Genomic DNA, 17,981 nt, shown 5'->3' with positions numbered 1-17,981 from the left:
GACTTTTATTTGTAAAAGAGTATTCTTACACTCTGGTACTTCTACTTTGACTCAAGTACAAGATCTGATTACTTCTACTTTGACTCAAGTACAAGACCTGAGTACTTGTACTTTCACTCAAGTACAACATCTGAGTACTTCTACTCAAGTACAATATCTGATTACTTCTACTTTTACTCAAGTACAAGATCTGAGTACTTTTACTTTTACTCAAGTACAAGATCTGAGTAGCCTACTTCTACTTTTACTCAAGTACAAGATCTAATTACTTCGACAACCTCTGATTAATGGTTGATTTCCAAATGTTCTGTTGGTGCGTGGATGATAAAATAATAGTGTTTGATTGTATTGCCTTACGTATGCAGCTATTTGCCTGTGTTTAGAAACATAATTAAACATACCATGGACACACATTCAAACAATTTTCCATTTATTAAACATTGCAGATGAACAATTAGTCATACAGCTAAAGAAAACTACAACAATAATTTTCTGTATGATAATATCATGGAACCTGGAATTTGAACACACACCACTTAACAATAAACAATAAACTTAACAATAAACGACTGAACTGCTGTCCACTTTAGGGTAGGGCCCTTAAAGCATCCAGTGCTGCAGACAGTCCAGCATCCTGGGTATACACTGGCTCCTGATCACTTGCCTTTACACATATCTTCTTACAATGCCTATGAGATCCTTTATCCCGTTTTGGAATGGTGCTGGCTCGTTATGAATGGCACGCTCAAAGAGTTCAGCAATGTCCGCATAGTTCCTTGCAAGTTCTTGTTCAGCTGCTGTCTGGTGCTCCACAGTGGCAAATGGGTTTCTCCCAAACAGCGACACTCTTGTCAGAGAGGACCCCACGTCCTGATGATAACAGTCTGCAGCATCTGTAGCTTCAGGCAAAAGATCTGCAGGCAGTTTCTTTGGGCACCCACCATGAGCAAGTTGATCTGGGATACGCTTACCTTAAAAAAAAAAAATAATAAGTGGCCATTGTTAGTGTAATGTTACATATCATGCATATCAATGAACCTCATAGCCTGTGCTATTAGTACACTTCTTACAAACTTTAAAAAGCATGTTTTTAATTTGACTGTTTATGTACTTACCAGATATATATGTTTCATGCAATAAGAGTAATCTATAAACTAGATAGTAGATATGTCTTTACTCAGACAATTATTGAAATATTGTAATATATACATGCCACATTTAAACATTTCCATCAACCTAGTGTAAAAAGGGGATACAGAGAGAAACAAATGTAGGATATAAGTACAACTTATAAAAATGCATAAAGAAGGTCATTTGTTATGGGGCTTAAGTAACATTCTGAAAACTGCTATAAAAACCTTGGATTCTGTGTGCATTCCAGGACTGCAGCATCCGGTCAAGTCCAATTTTGGCTACCTGACAGGTAAGAGTGGACACACAATATCGTGTGATGTTGTCTTCGAGGTTTAGTTCCTCCTGGTCAACAAGGTGGTTGAGTGCGCCTTTCAGAGGGTAGTTTACCCTGTTGTTTACCTCTGGCCACATCCTTTATATAATATGATTCTGTAATTTAAAGTAAACAAAAATGAGAAGAGTCAAATGTAGAGAGCACATTGTAATTTCCCATTGTTCATTTCCCAATTTCTTTCCCAATTTCCGGCTTTGTATTTTATCCATTTCCTGTTGTATCCAGTTCAAAAGTACTGTGTATCTCTCCTATGTCATAGGAAAAAGCTAGCAGTCCCCTAGAGGAGTTTAGTGAACGCCATGGGTCTATTGACAGCTTTATCAGCTAGCAGTTGGGTGAATAATGGAATGAGATCAGAAATATTTGTATTTGTCTCGCCACAGGGTAATTTACATGATTACAGCAGATAAAGTGAGGAATAAAAGACAAAAATGGCTATGTGGGGATTGTCCACAGTATTGAGTATGTAATGTAATGTATGAATACGTTGATTGCGATTCAGATAAAAAAACAACTCGCCTGTGTTGACTTTGTTTGCATGTATGGCTGTCTGCCTGTTTTATTCCGGTAGTCTGTCAATTTCTCCTGCATGAAAAGAGTCAAGTAGAATTCTTTTCCATGGTCTACTCGGATTTGGTCCCACATTCCATATCGTAGGACAGCACTCCTGCAAAACAGCAATACAAAAGTCTTATGACATGTAACAGAATTTCATCTTAGTTGTTACAACCTAAGCATTGCTAAAGCGAATTTTGTACGCAGTTAAAATTTTGATCTCATCAATCAATTACCAAGTAACGTACAATATACAGTGGTTACCTGTCAGTAGTTTTCGATTTACAATATTTTTCCAAAATAAAACTGTTCAAATAAAGCTACATTTAGCCATTGTGTTTTTATTTAGCTAAACGTTTAATAAATTATTTACTGTCTGCTGTTTGCAACCTTTTTATTAGGTTATTATTATATTATTATAACAGAAACAGGGCACTGAAACTTACTGGTAAACCTCTTGATATATGGTCAGGTTGTTTTTCACTGGCATGGTGGAGTGGCTTACAATGTTGCTGGAGAATCCGTCCACGGCAAGGACGTGGGTCACCCCATACATCACCAGTTTCTCGTTTTGGTCAATGTGCAATTTGTGACCCATGTACTCTGCACTGTATGGCACTGGATTTAAATTCCTTAATCTCTGAGGAATTAAACACAATGTTATTGTTCTCACAATATGTTCACAGCAATGTACAATACAGGAACATCTAGATGTTTTTTAATAATACCTACACGATACCGATCTGCATGATATGGCTGGTTAGTTTCTCTGAGGACACGGCCAACACGCCCCTCTGATGCTCGGATTCCTTTTGAGGCCAGGTAACCAGTCATCATTTTTCTTCCATATGTTGGTCCAGTCTGAATTTGTAAACACAAAACAAAAACTAAATAGGACCAAGGTACGTTTTAACTGTTTTTTTTTTAGTTCTAATTTAAACCAAAAAACCCCAGAATAGTTATCTCATTATTATTTACACAATTATGTCCAAAGTTATTAGTGAGTATTTCTGTCACATCATTGTTAAGCCTCAACTCAGCTCCTACGTCTCAAAGAAAACCCAAAATTCAGGGCTCGTTACATTTGTTTGTATTGTGAAAATAATCAATATACATATTAAACCGGAACTTTAGTCCACTGATGTATTGTTCCCCCACGAACAAATATCGGGGGTAGTAGCTTCCGGAACCGGAAGTTGCATTGTTTTTAGCATTCACAGTAGGATGTAGCATATCAAGCAGCATTAGTGAAGAGATGGATAAAAACGCGTGTAGTTACATACTAAACACACCGTCTCCAACTGCCACTCATCGATGCTAACATATCAACTGTTACTATATGGTTAACTATAATGTATATAGCTATTTAAATGCTTATGAACGGATGTTTAGCTACGTCAATAGAGGGCAACGTAATATGACGCCGCCAACCAATGGGAGAAGATTGGAAGTACCAGAGTTTATAATCGGAGCTGAAACGTTTATACGGCCCCTCTCCCGTCGCAGCCTCAGAGGAACGTCATGTTTACTATAATTAAAACCCTGTCAATTTTACAAGAAGTTTCTTGGATTCTTTCTGGCCATTTACTCCTCCCAGCATTCCGAAGCCCAACAGTAGGCTATAGAGTCGTGCAGTGACAGGTCCTAAAAACATAAATCTTTCGATTCGATTTATGATTATAAAATTATAAAAGTAGGGCAGACATGTGGAGATTATCCGACTGAACAAACCGTGTTCCGTCTGTGTCATGTGTGTCAACCGCAGACATTATTTCGAGCTATTTTCCAAAATCCTATGGCGAAATTGCATAGCTTTTTTGTCGAGGGAACCAGAAGGAACTTACTTCCGGGTTTTAGGACGCTTCACTACACCACTCTATTACTATGAAGTAATAAGTACAGTACTTGAGTAAATCTACGTAATTACTTTACATCACTGAATTAAGCCATAGTCCTACCTCACCTCGACAGCTGCTTTAGCAACCTCTACTTCCAGTTGGGAATCGTGCACTCGCTCTCTGCCTATACCATTTTGGGTAAAAAAGCGACGGATATTTGTTTGGGAGAACCCTTTTGTTAAGCCACATTCATACTGGAGATGATCGGATATATTTCGATCAGTATAACCATCTTTTATCATACTTTGTATAACTTCTCTGTAGGCCAACAAACTGGACTCCATTATTATTAATAAGGAGGGTGACTATATTTCCCGCGATCAAACTTTCCTGTCATGCGCACAGCAGTCCTGGTGTAAATTGATGGTACATTTACGGCACCATGCCGTAAATGCACCCTGTGTAATGCACACATTACCGCCAAGAACGACTTGTCGGACACGGCGATAGCAATATATTGTTAACAATAAACACGGAGATGGAGTCATACTTTCTTTTCAGAGGCAGCCAGCGAGTTACTCTTAAAATAGACGACATGCGCGTCGACAGAATCAGCCGCATTTTTCAGGTATTTTTAAGAGATCCGTGATTAATTATTGATTGAACAGGCACATGGTGTGTTAACGTGTAACAAGCTAACCTTGTTTCAATAGCAATAAAGCTACGAGTCGTCTGGACGAGAGAGTCAGTAAATCATTCAATTTAAAAACAAAACAATGTTTAGATATCACATTGTAAATGGGGAAGGATATTATTAGGATGTTATCGGATGTTATCCTTAATTTGGTGCACAAAATAGACATGGCATGAAAAGATGTGAAAAGATTCAATGATAATTATTTTATATGAACTGTTTTGCACAAATAACTGCATAACTATAATTGAACTTTGCAGAAGCGAAGCAAGAAGAAACTTAAAAACAGCATTTACTTGGTGACAGCCCTGAGACAATTTAGTCGTACAGTCCAGCAAGACATTTATTTATAAACTATATCAGTGACATTTAGATTGATACTGAGGTCTGATATAGTCATACAAATAATCTTGAGGATTAACTACTAACTGCATGTTTTTTTAATACAATTAATAAACCACTACCACCATTGAAGAAACGACACAAAGGAAGAAATTATGCAAGGACACACATGGAAAGACAAAGAACAATGTAGTGATTGTTTAAAAGGAAATTGTGAAATATATATGACCTGTTATTTTCTTTTAGGTCAACGCAGGTAGCCTTTTCATCACTGATGCCGCCAACGTTGCGGTTTTTCCATTGGATAGTGGGTGTTTCTGCTCCCTGGACCTCTCTGATCACGGTCATTATGAGGTTCATGGGGAAAAACCTGGGGAGACTCAAAGGATCCAGACAGAGCCAGCTGAGTCACGGCCGTTTGCTTTTCGTCATAGTCAGCCAATGTCTACTGCAAACATGAGTCAGTTGACTAGATCAATTAGCACCCCTTGGTCATTTCAAAGGTAATGAGAGGCCCATTTCATACGTTGGCATGCTTTAGAATGTTACGTTTTAGTCCATGTTGCTAACTAAATGTGTGTCACTGTTCTTTTTGCATTACAGGTCAATGCATGTGTCAGAAATAATGGATGGAAAGATTGTTTCCACAAGGGTGGTCATGATCAGATTTGTTGAATCAGAGGCAAGCGTTCCACTGATCACAGGAAAAGTGAATGTGGCCATGGGAGACAGTGAGGAGTACATCCTTACAGACACCGTTGGGAATGAAATCGTTGAGTCTGAAGGGACAATTGGTAAATATAATTATTCTATATTTCATTTTCATTTGTGCAAAAGATAAGGGTCTGAAAGTGCTATCAGTACAACAATGTGCCCCTTTTAACATTTTATTTTCACGTGTCTTTACTCTTTATTTCTCTCAAAAAGGTTCTTTGTACTGGAAGCCGAATGCAAGAAAGATCCATGCTGTTGAGAGCTCTGCTTTCAGGCAATGGCGTCGAAGAGGCTCAAGAAGCAGGTGTGGTTGAATAACAAAACTGATTTTGTCTGAAGAAGGTTGAACTGATCTATCAATAGGGATAATAATGTAATGTGTAAAGAAGGGCTAGCACTCAAACTGAAGGGTCACGATATGCAGCATTTCACTTTATTTTACTCGCTAACAACAGACTGGCAAAACCCTCTCATTATTTGAAAAAGGCTGCTTTCTGGCCATTTAGCATTTTTGCAGCTCAAGGGCTATATACGTTTGCCATCTGGGGCAGACATGCATAACCATGTAGCACACCTCAGTACTCTGTGGGTCAGCACATGGTATGAAGAGTCACAGTCAACATCCGTTCTACAATCAGCATTTATAAACAATATCCTTGAAATGTAATTTCAAGAAATGAAATGTTTCCACATGCTCTTGTTTATTTAGCATCATCTAATTTGCCAAGGAATACATAACTTTCTTTAATCTCTAATAAAATGAAGAAAAAATCTTAAATGACTGCTAATACTTAAACTATTTTCAAAATGTGACAAAAACAGAAATGAGCTATCTGAAGTCCACACACTGAGCAACAAGGTGGAGAAACTGCTGGATGCATCCCAAGGCCTGGAAGAAGTCACCAGGAAGATTTCTGACATAGTGGCAGCCAGCCAGGACTTGGTAGTACCAAGGCCAGAAGTCAAACAGGCATTTAGCTGTTTGATCTGCAGAGGTATTGTTTTCATTTTCTCTTTGAATAATGCTCAGTGTAACAAACAGTATTTAAAAAATAAAACGTATAGGTGCCGGATTTTCATATTATTCTAAGTTAATCTTTTCAAATCTATTTCTGAACAGTATCTTTCTCAGTTTGAGTGCATGCTTCAGAAATACAGTCCATGACATCAATCAGTAACTATCAGCATATCTTTAAAAACCTGTCTTTTTTCTTTTTAAAGACACAATGACTGGACCCATGTTTTCCTCCTGCTGCCGAAGCATCGTGGGATGCAGGCTCTGTGTGGAGGAGTGGAGGATAACATCTCCCCAATGCCTTAAGCGCAGGGATCAGGAGCCAGTGTATACCCAGGTTGCTGGACTGTTTGCAGCACTGGATGCTTTAAGGGCCCTACCCTAAAGTGGACAGCAGTTCAGTCGTTTATTGTTAAGTTTATTGTTTATTGTTAAGTGGTGTGTGTTCAAATTCCAGGTTCCATGATATTATCATACAGAAAATTATTGTTGTAGTTTTCTTTAGCTGTATGACTTGTTAATTGTTCATCTGCAATGTTTAATAAATGGAAAATTGTTTGAATGTGTGTCCATGGTATGTTTAATTATGTTTCTAAACACAGGCAAATAGCTGCATACGTAAGGCAATACAATCAAACACTATTATTTTATCATCCACGCACCAACAGAACATTTGGAAATCAACCATTAATCAGAAGTTGTCGAAGTACTCAGGTCTTGTACTTGAGTAAAAGTAGAAGTACTCAGATCTTGTACTTCAGTAAAAGTAGAAGTACTCAGGTCTTGTACTTGAGTAAAAGTAGAAGTACTCAGATGTTGTACTTGAGTGAAAGTAGAAGTACTCAGATCTTGTACTTGAGTAAAAGTAGAAGTACCAGAGTGTAGGAATACTCTGTTACAGTAAAAGTCCTGCATTCAAAATGTTCCTCAAGTGAAAGTAGAAAAGTATTATCATCAAAATATAGTGAAAGTAGCGACAGTAAAAGTAGTCATTGTGCAGATTGGTCCATTTCAGAATAATATATATGATATGTTTTATAATGATTGATCATGAAAGTGTTCTCAAAGCTGGTAAAGGTGCAGCTAGTTTGAATGACTTTGTATACTGCAGGGTAGCTTGTGAATTTACTCCAGGTGGAACTAAAGTCTGATTTAAGTGTTGATTACATTTCACATAATTAATCCAAATCTGTAAAGTTACTAAAGGTTTTAAATACATGTAGTGGAGTAAAAGTGTCTACGCTTTAAACTCTAAAATATAGTCACAGAAAGACAGACAGACAGACATCGAGATAGAAAGACATCGAGACAGACATATACATAGAAAGACAGACATACGGACAGACTTGTACTTGTATGTATGAATATAATAATATACGTATATTTGTAACGCAGTCTAAAGGCAAAGACGTAGAACCTTTATTTTTGAAGAGTACAACGCAAGCATAGGGCACCCTAGCCAATCAGAAGCAAGGAGGCGCTGGAGACACACCCACTTATGGAAACGAAACATTGAGTGGTATACTTGTTTTAACAGTAAGAACAAAAAAACGAAAAAGCGAGCTGAATTTCCGTTTTTTCATTTTGGGGCAAAATTGAAAAATAAAAAAAAGAACCGTTTCTGCTTTTTTTTTTGTTTCAATTAGAACAAAAAAACAAACGGTTAAAACGTACCTTCGTCGTGTACGTTTTGTTAGTTTGATGTTTCGTTTGAACCAAAAAACGAAAATACTGCCTTTTTTTGTTTTAAATCAAAAACAAAAAAACGGGAAACCAAAGTCTTTTTCTGAATCAAAAAACGGTTAACAAGAAGACCTAATTTAAAAAACGGTCCGGTGTCGGTACCAGATGTGTTCGGGGTACCATATGTGTTCGGGGGCCTTCTCTTACCAATGACGTCACGCATTGTACGCATTGTGATTGGCTGTACGGTAATTTACCCAGGGGTGCTCGGGGGCAAATCACATCTACAGATCATGACGAACCGAATTGAATTATTCCTATGCTCCTAGCGTGTGAAAATGTTTGTGAAAAACATGTTAAAAAAACATGAAAACGTAGCAATGGCTGTACGCCATTGGCTGTACGGCAACTCAAGAGGACCATCATACACGGTCAAATTCCGAACATTTAAACATAGCCTACACTTCATTCTTTACTTTGTCCGTTATTATATGTAGAAGATGAACTACCTCTCTGAAAGGTCCCAATGTGTTCATTTTTGATGGGCTGTCTTCTGAGTGGTTAAACATCACTAAAGATTTTCTGACTTCTGACTGCTTTGGATACACAATTACACCACAATAAGGTTTTACTATCACAGTGCACTGAGATTTGTGACAAACTGTAAAGCACTTACACATCACTGTACACTGTAAACCAAGGCGGTTTTGCCATCACTTACTGTACTGAGGCTCAGTCACTTGTACATTTTCATTTACAAAGCCATGTTGGATAAAGTACCATCTTATATCTGCTCCCTGATCTCTCGGCAAATTGAAAGTACTTATTGCCTGAGATCTCATGCTGTGGTTTTATTAAATGTGCCAAGTGCTAGGACTGTCTTAGGGAAGAAAGCTTTTAGATGTGCAGCTCCACTAACTTGGAACAGTCTGCAAAAAGAATGTAAAATTACCAAGCTGGTACCACTACATGTTTTTAAAGCTCGGTTGGATGCTCCACAGTCAGATGATGTTGGTATCTGTACATGTGGATAGATATGTAAATTGTAATCCCTGTATTTTTTGCTGTATGATGTCCTTTTGTTGTTCTGTTGTTTATGTTGTTATGTCTTCATGTGGAACCTACTGCTGCAGGTCTCCCTTGAAAAATAGATCATTGATCTCAATGGGATTTTACCTGGATAAATAAAGGTTTTGAATTGAATGTCGAGCATTAACTGCAAGTCACTCAAATGCATAAACTGGAGAATAATTATGTTACAAGTTTTACAGAAAACATATCCAAGTGTAACAAACATCCAGTATTAACCTTACTGTTTTTTACTAACAGTAACCAACTAATAATTTTCATAAAGTGCATATTTATTCCAAACTCACAATATATATATATATATACAGTATCCAAACTCTTTCGGCACTGGTTAGAGGCATTCATGTAAAGCAGATCACCAGAATCCAATACTGGTAAAAACGTTGCAGAGATCAAATGTTTCCTTGTCTGAAAGGAGAAACCTAATTTTAAAACAACATTTTCAGTGTGTGACTTGAAAGATAAGTTCTGATCAATAATAAAACCTAGATATGTGTATGTAGTGACCCTTTCAATGTCAATGTCAGTCCCTTGAACAGTACAAATGTTGGGGAGAAAAGAAGTTAACTTTTTGAGATTTGAGAATATCATGAGTTTGGAGTTGTCTGCATTTAATACTAACTTGAATTGAGATAAATGGGATGGAATAACATCAAAGGCAGACTGGAGGAAATCAAGACTTGCTCTATAGAAGAGGATTAACAATAAATAACAGTATCATCTGCATAAAAATGGAAAGCAGCATTTGAAAGATTATTAGAGATTATTTACATACAGTATATGGTGAAATTATTGGTCCTAATATGGAACCTTGGCGCACACCCTTTCAAATCAATCAATCAAATCAAGTTTTATTTATATAGCACATTTATAAACGATTTTTGGTCGAGCCAAAGTGCTGTACAAGTAATAAAAATACCCTACAGTAAAGACATTTTACAGCTAATACAACAGCAGTTTGTTCAGAATATCAGTATGAGAAGAAAACGACACCCTTTGTCCTTAGACCCTCACATCGTACAAGGAAAAACTTCAAGAGAAAACCCACAGTTTAAAGGGAAAAATGGGAGAAACCTCGGGGAGAGCAACAGAAGAGGGATCCCTCTCCCAGGACGGACAGACGTGCAATAGATGCCGTGTGTAAATCGAAGAGATAATACATTTTACAACATAGGTAGACCGAATGTTAGGAAATGCATGCGTCTATAATAATAGGATGAATCCACGAAGATGTCAACAATCCTGTGGGAGCCTTCAGGGAGGCAGCACGACGAGACCCAGGCAGGACCGCAGAGACAGGTTCAGCCACGACCCGAAGTCCACGACTTAATCCAGAACTCAGGATAGAGGATCCAGGATGCGGGACCACAGCAAGAGGATCAGCCTCGACTCAAGATCACATCAAGACACAAAAGAAGAAAAATGTGGCTGGGTTAATCGGAACATGAGAATACACAGATTCAGACAGACAGAAGGAAGAACAAGCACTCCCTTTGGAGTGATTTTTTTTAAATATTGAAGTTAAATGCATCAATCTGGTGCACTTTGAGAGCAAAATGAAGAGATATATGGATACCTCTCAACATACATATGAAACAACTGTAAACAGATTTACTTTGTCTTTATGGATTCGATTGTGGACTTGATTGTGATTGCTGCACATTATCCCTTACTTAATAAATACTTTTTTTGATAATCTATTATATAGAAAAGTATATCATATTGATATATAATATATCATTTATTGATAATATATAATATAATCAAATATAACAATCAAAACGAAATAAGTAGTATTAAGTATTAGGGCTAAGAAAATATTGTACATGTGAAATAGTTGTATGTATTGATTTAAATTGACATGCATACGCTAAGAAAAATAGTCCGTTGTTATTGTTTGAACTAACGTACCAACAGCACTGAACATATTACATATTACCTACCATATTACGTTATATACTTCTTACCTTCAATTTCTCTTGTTCTTCTCCTCATTCGTCTTTGTTTTTCTTCAAGTTTTATTGTATTTCTTCAAGTTTTTATCTTGTTGGTCGAATGCACTTAAGCGTCAGCTAAATATAATGTAATGTAATGATCAAAAAACCCCTCTATACTAGTCTAGACAGCGTGGGTAAATTACCGTACAGCCAATCACAATGCGTGACGTCATTACGTCGTGACGTCGTGACGTCACTTGTAAGAGACGGACCCCGAACACATCTGGTACCGACACCGGTTTTGGTATTTGATAACAACTTCTTTCAATTTTCCGTTTTGTTTTGAAGAATGAAGAAAAGCAGTCCGGTGGACCGGAAGTTAAAGAACATATTTCAAAATAAAAGAGACGAGGATGTAATGGCAATCCTGTAAAAGACCCAGAAGTCTGACGACCCTTGGCCCCCCTGCTTCCGGCACCCATGCTGACGAGGATATGTTTATTTCTGCATTCACATGCAGATATGCGTTTATAGAGATTAATAAGAGTATGCAAGCTCTGTGCATAACTTTATTTCGCTGACTTCCGGTTTGTACTGTGTCGGCAAATCCAGTGTCCAGCTTGTCGCTGTCTGACAACCATTGAACAACGTCATGTTTGTTGCAAACCTGCCAGATTTACCTGTGACAAATGTCAGCGATGTGAACACAACTGTCACCCTACCTGCACCCAGTAGCAATCGGGAGAACAATCATATAGTCAACCCCTAAAACAGTTCACTCAGTAATGGAACAGTTGTTAAGCATTATTTTGTCCAACTAGTCTACATTATGAATGTGATGTTTGTCTAAACTGCTAAGAAGCTGACAGCTGAGTTAGAACAGAAAGAAATGCAGGCCATAATCACTAGACGCTCAAAATAGTGTGTGTAAGGCTTACATGAACTGAATTGAAACACTGTCCATTAGTTGATTAATAAACAAGACATTCAAGTCAAAGTTTTAGGCATTTTCATTTGTAGCACGCTGTAAATATGGAATGAACACATGCAATGTGGAAACACACACATAGGTTTATTCTCAATACTCATACAGTATCAGACACAATGACTTTACTGAGAGTGAAGATGACATGAACATAGTTACTGTATGGTACTGAAGACATAATACAGTATATTGCATTTACCTCTTCCTCTAACTCTCTCTCCAAAATTGGCCTCCATTGTTGTGCACAACAAAGTGTTCAAGCTCAGGTTTCTATGTGATCTAATTTTAAGATGTGCATTCTGGGTGCAGGGGCTTGATAATTGATTGTGGTATTTCAGTGGCAGTGTTTTGCAAACAACACACAGGCTGTCGGTTTTGAATAACGTATCTAATGTAGGCTAAATAAGAGTGAGTAGTTATTTGCAAAAAGTGTATTTTGGAATATCAAACTTAGTGTAAAGCAGACGATGTGCTTATGATTTGGTATATCTGTACAATAGATGAAAGGCAACTTGAGTTTAATAATTGTGCCAAAAGTACCAGTTTGTGTCTTGGTAGACCACAAATAATCACATTTTTCTAAAAACACAGCAGCAAAACCTATTTTATCCACCCAAAAATGAAGGCCCCCCTGAAAATAAAATCGCAATTTTTAGCATTAAATAACGTACACTTAAACTGATATAGCCTTTTTGGGTGGATAAAATTAATTGTAGCTCCCTCCAGTAAATGACACGAGGCTGAGGTCTTGATTAAATACAGGGTTTATTCTTGTGGGACCTATTCCAACCCGTGAGAACTGGGTTGTAAGACAAAAAATATATAAAAGTTCTGCCCCTATTAATGTTGCACATAAAAGGTAGGAACCAAAAATACAACGTGGAACAAAATAAACAATAACTTTACATAAATGTTGCTTTTTCGTCCTCAGCAGTACGGCTCTTCTGTGCCGGGGCTCCTGTATGTTTCTCCACACGACTACTGTAGGTAGTACACTGATTATGGATATATACCACATACTACCACACTTCAAAAGACCAGAACTATCCCCTTAAGGGCAGCTGTTGATGTTCACAACAACAACAAAAAACGCATGCAGATGGTTGTAGTCTGTAGCCAGACAGTGGTAGATCTGTTCGTGGTGGAGCATGGTGGTGGGCAGCGGTATGACTTCTAGCTGACGTGGTGATGTTCATAAGGGACTGCCAGCTTGAACTTTACCGAGAGCAGAGTCCACTAGTGGCACCTCACAGGGATACCTATGGTGCAGAAGCAGCAGTGAAGTCCTTGTAGATCCCTGGCACTTTGAGGGCAGACAGATCCAGTAGCTCTCAGCTCTCAGAGACATCAACACATAAACTATTCTGTGTGCATAGCTTACTTTCACATTACTACTAATCTCTCACTTTACTTTCTCTGACATTGTTCTCTGCTTTGGATTGCGGACATCCCAGCCATGTTCTCTACCGGGCCTGGTTTTACACACTGTGGGTTTAAGCAATATATAGAAATGATGAGATGATGTGTGTATGAGACATGATGAGTGTGTAGTTTTAGTATTTGAATTACAATGATATTATTCTCAGACTTGCCATAGTTCTTGGTTTGTACCACTGCTGCTCTGCTCTGTACAGCTGTGTACTGGGGACCCACTGGGAGTCATGTGACTGGAGCAGGAGAGTAACACACGTCACACCTGCAGCCATGATGCTCCAGCTCAACGGGGGTCAAGTCTTTCAGCCCCACCTGTAAGAAGAGAAACAAAATAAATGCGTATTCAGTTTGCTTTGTATTATTTCTTTTAGGGTAACATTTTGGTTTAATAACATTGTGCTATTTTAAAGAGTAAATAAGAAGTCATATATTTTTTCCAAAATGTTTTCTATACTTACAACTTCTTATACAGACTGATATTAATTGATTTACTTTTATACTATGAACGAAGAAAAATGACTCTTTAACAACAGAACAGGAACAAAACACAACTGTGACCTCTGTGCAGCACACACAGACCAGTCAGTCCATTTCTGGGGAGTAGCTACCTTGTGCTAGTTATATAAAAGTTTATGTTTTACTATTGGCTGTGTCCAGTGATGGGACTAACACGTTACAAAGTAACGCCGTTATTTTTCGCAGTAACTAGTACTCTAACGCGTTATTTTTTTAATTCAGTAACTCAGTTACCGTTACTACATGGTGCGTTACTCCGTTATTTTTTTTATATAGTCTCGGCTCCCAGACGTTGGTGAGCGGCGCCAACAGCGAGGCGAACAGAGATGAGAACTGTACTTAAGTACAGTACTTCAGTAAATGTACTTAGATACTTCCTGTGTCACATGCGGAGACGCTTTGTGGGCGTGTTTGTGTTTAGTTAGCCTACTAACAATACTATCATGGCGACGGCGGAGCACAAGTCGAGTTTCTCCGCATGGAGATATGCTCACTATTTTACTTTTCTCGAGCATAAAGAAAATAATGTCTTAGTTAAGTGTAAGTTGTGTCTTGGCGGGTCAAAGATCCTATCTACTGCTCAAAAAAGCAATTCCAATCTGTTAAAACATCTGCAAAAACAACATGCTGGGACGAAGCTATTAGTTAAGACCACAGACCCAGAGCCATCCGACGCCACCCAAGCAACAGCGGCTGGATTTCAACCGAGGGACTGCTAGTCAGGTGAAAGTGGATAAAGCCATTGCACGGTATGTTGTTGAACACGTGCAGGCTATTTCTACAGTGGAGTCACCCGCTTTCAGGGAGCTAGTAAGCATGATACCATTGTCCGGGCGGCACACGGCATATGGGACGCAAAACGTTTTCCAACTACCTGGAGAAAGAGTATACCAAAATGGATAGCGAGCTAAAGAAAACATTTGAGGGGCTGGAATACATCTCGACCACCGCAGACATTTGGTCTGTCCACAACAGAAGCTTCCTCGGGATAACATCTCACTGGATAAACCCCACCACTTTACAACGCCAGAAAGCTGCGTTGGCCTGTAAAAGGATAAAGGGTAGGCACACGTACGATCTTATTGCTAGCGAGATTGACCACTTTCACTCTTTATATGGAGTTTCAACAAAAGCTACCTCCACGGTTACTGATAACGGCTCTAACTTTGTGAAAGCCTTTGCCATGTATCAACCGGAATCGTTCTCTGACGACGATAAATTGGCACTTTGAAACATATCTTTGTTTTTGTATAGACCACATTGCTTAGCAGAGTTCAGTGATGCAAATGCATGTCAAGTTGATCAACAGATTGTATTATTCTCCAATGCAATAACAGTACTTAAATGAAGGCTATAAGGGCATTAACGGGAGCTTTTTTTTGTTGGGAGTCCTTTTTTTAAGTAACTAAAACGTTACTTTTCACAGTAACGCATTACTTTTTGGTGTAGGCAATCGGTAAAGTAACTGAGTTACTTTTGAAATGAAGTAACTAGTAATGTAACTAGTTACTGGTTTTCAGTAACTAGCACAACACTGGCTGTTTCTAACCTTTCTAAAATGAGCCGAATCCCCAGGAACATGTTGAACCAGACAGTAAGAACACTTCATCCTGAACTCACTGTGGGGCCTGTCTTCATGGACCTGTAGCATAACACCCTGACACATATAAAATACAAAGTATGTTCATTAAGAATGCACATACTGTCCCTCCTCTGTCTTTCCATGTAGTCAAACTTGTTGAAGAAAAACAACAAGTTTAACGTTACAGAAATAAAAGCTTAATTACTCACCCTCCTAATTGTAGACGTAACTTAATAAGTACAACTTGAAACATTTCTCCCGCTTGCTGCTGGGTGCAGGTGAAAGTAGGTCTACATTTCTGTTTACACCGCTGACATTTGTCACAGGTAAATCTATAGGTATCGCAACAAACATGACGTTATCACACAGCGACAAGCTGGACACTGGATTGACCAAATAACTACACTCTTATTTACATTAGACACGTTATTCAAAACTGACAGTCTGTGTGTTGTTTGCTAAACACTGCCACTGAAATACCACATTCAATTATCAAACCCCTGCACCCAGAATGCACATGTTAAAAGCCATGTAACCTATTAGATCACTTAGAAACCTGAGCTTGAACACTTTGTTGTGCACAACAATGGAGGCCACTTTTGGAGAGAGAGTTAGAGGTAGACTGTATTTTGTCTTCAGTGCCATACGGTAACTATGTTCATGTCATCTTCACTCTCAGTAAAGTCATTGTGTCTGATACTGTTATGAGTATTGAGAATAAACCTATTTGTGCGTTTCCACATTGCATGTGTTCATTCATAGTCCATATTTACAGCGTGCTACAAATGAAAATGCCTAAAACTTTGACTTGAATGTCTTGTTTATTAATCAACTAATGGACAGTGTTTCAATTCAGTTCATGTAAGCCTTACACACACATTCCTCTTTTGAGCGTCTGATTATGGCCTGCATGTCTTTCTGTTGTAACTCAGCTGTCAGCTTCTTAGCAGTTTAGACAAACATCACATTCATAATGTAGACTAGTTGGACAAAATCATGCTCAACTTTTCCATTACTGTGTGAACTATTTTAGGGGTCGACTGATATATTGTTCTCCCACTTGCTGTTGGGTGCAGGTGAAAGTAGGAAGACAGTTCTGTTCACATCGCTGACATTTGTCACAGGTAAATCTTGCAAGTAAGCAACAAAAATGACGTTGTCACACACCAACAAGCTGGACTGCATACTTGTATTTATCTCTAAACGCATATGCATGTGAATGCAGAAATACACTTATCCTCGTCAGACTTCTGGGTTCCAGGGTTGAACTTTTACAGCATTGCCATTATATCCTCGTGTCTTTTATTTTGAAATATGTTCTTTGACTTCCGGTCCACCGGACTGCTTTTCTTCAATCTTGAATACAAAACGGAAAATTGAATGAAGTTGTTATCAAAAACCAGACCGTTTTTTTATTAGGTCTTCTTGTTATCCATTTTTTATTCAGACAACAAAAATGGGGAAACGGCTTTGGTTTCCCGTTTTTTCGTTTTTGATTTAAAACGAAAAAAGGCTGGTATTTTCGTTTTTTTTATTCAAACGAAAAATCAAACTAACAAAACGTACAGACTTTTTTTATTAGGTTCTCTCGTTATCCGTCTTTTGATTCAGACAACAACAACAACAACGGGCAAACGGCTTTGTGTTGAGGTTTAGGATGGCAGCTTCTTCTTACGCTGCACTCGGAGATAAATAGTGGAGACGGAGACGATTAACTGTTTAGCCCTTGAGCATGTTTCATTCCTCTGCTTCACAAGTGATTCCTTCGCTCAGCCGAGCTAACTTAGAAGAGAACAAAAGATAGACAGTGAGCACGTGCATCAGGTGAACACACCCTCATTTACATGACACAAGCCTGGTCATTACGTAGCACGTAATACTACAGTGCCTCACAGTGGTACAATAACAGTATTACATCCCTATAGTACAGAATAGACACAATCTCTCTATACATACAATAACTGAGGACATACAGTATGTAAACATTTCCCTTAACACCCCCACTTGTTCTCAGGTTGCTGTATTCCAAAAATGTAAACAAAATGAAAATGTGGACCTCCTCTCACATTTTAAACTCCAAAAACGATTCCTGCAAACTTCTTCAGTTTCAGCTTAGTTACAGGTTTTGT

At 38.2% G+C, this 17,981-nt stretch overlaps 2 protein-coding genes and 1 pseudogene across 3 annotated transcripts in view; 2 read left to right on the top strand and 1 right to left on the bottom strand.

Annotated features, from left to right (window-relative positions):
* The window catches only part of LOC307042564 (uncharacterized protein), a 130,824-nt gene that overhangs the window by 87,594 nt on the left and 25,249 nt on the right, over positions 1-17,981 (top strand). The window lies entirely within an intron of this gene.
* Positions 414-4,205, bottom strand: LOC307042236 (annotated as a pseudogene). Its single transcript, XR_013810678.1, has 7 exons — positions 3,987-4,205; positions 2,756-2,884; positions 2,470-2,663; positions 1,988-2,135; positions 1,359-1,563; positions 1,116-1,236; positions 414-971 (listed from the first exon to the last, which is right to left on the bottom strand). The product of XR_013810678.1 is annotated as an uncharacterized misc_RNA (transcript).
* On the top strand, positions 3,644-7,188 carry LOC307042235 (uncharacterized protein). The gene is made up of 6 exons (XM_079686018.1): positions 3,644-4,489; positions 5,144-5,400; positions 5,501-5,691; positions 5,825-5,915; positions 6,434-6,606; positions 6,833-7,188. The coding sequence occupies exons 1-6, from the start codon at positions 4,400-4,402 to the stop codon at positions 7,009-7,011; spliced, it is 981 nt and encodes a 326-aa protein (XP_079542144.1). The 5' UTR covers positions 3,644-4,399; the 3' UTR covers positions 7,012-7,188.

Source organism: Notothenia rossii (genome assembly GCF_949606895.1).
Source record: "Notothenia rossii genome assembly, chromosome: 6".
Classification (NCBI taxonomy): Eukaryota; Metazoa; Chordata; class Actinopteri; order Perciformes; family Nototheniidae; genus Notothenia; species Notothenia rossii.
The sequence above is the reverse complement of the archived record's forward strand: the minus strand, read 5'-3'. Positions and strand labels throughout refer to the sequence as shown.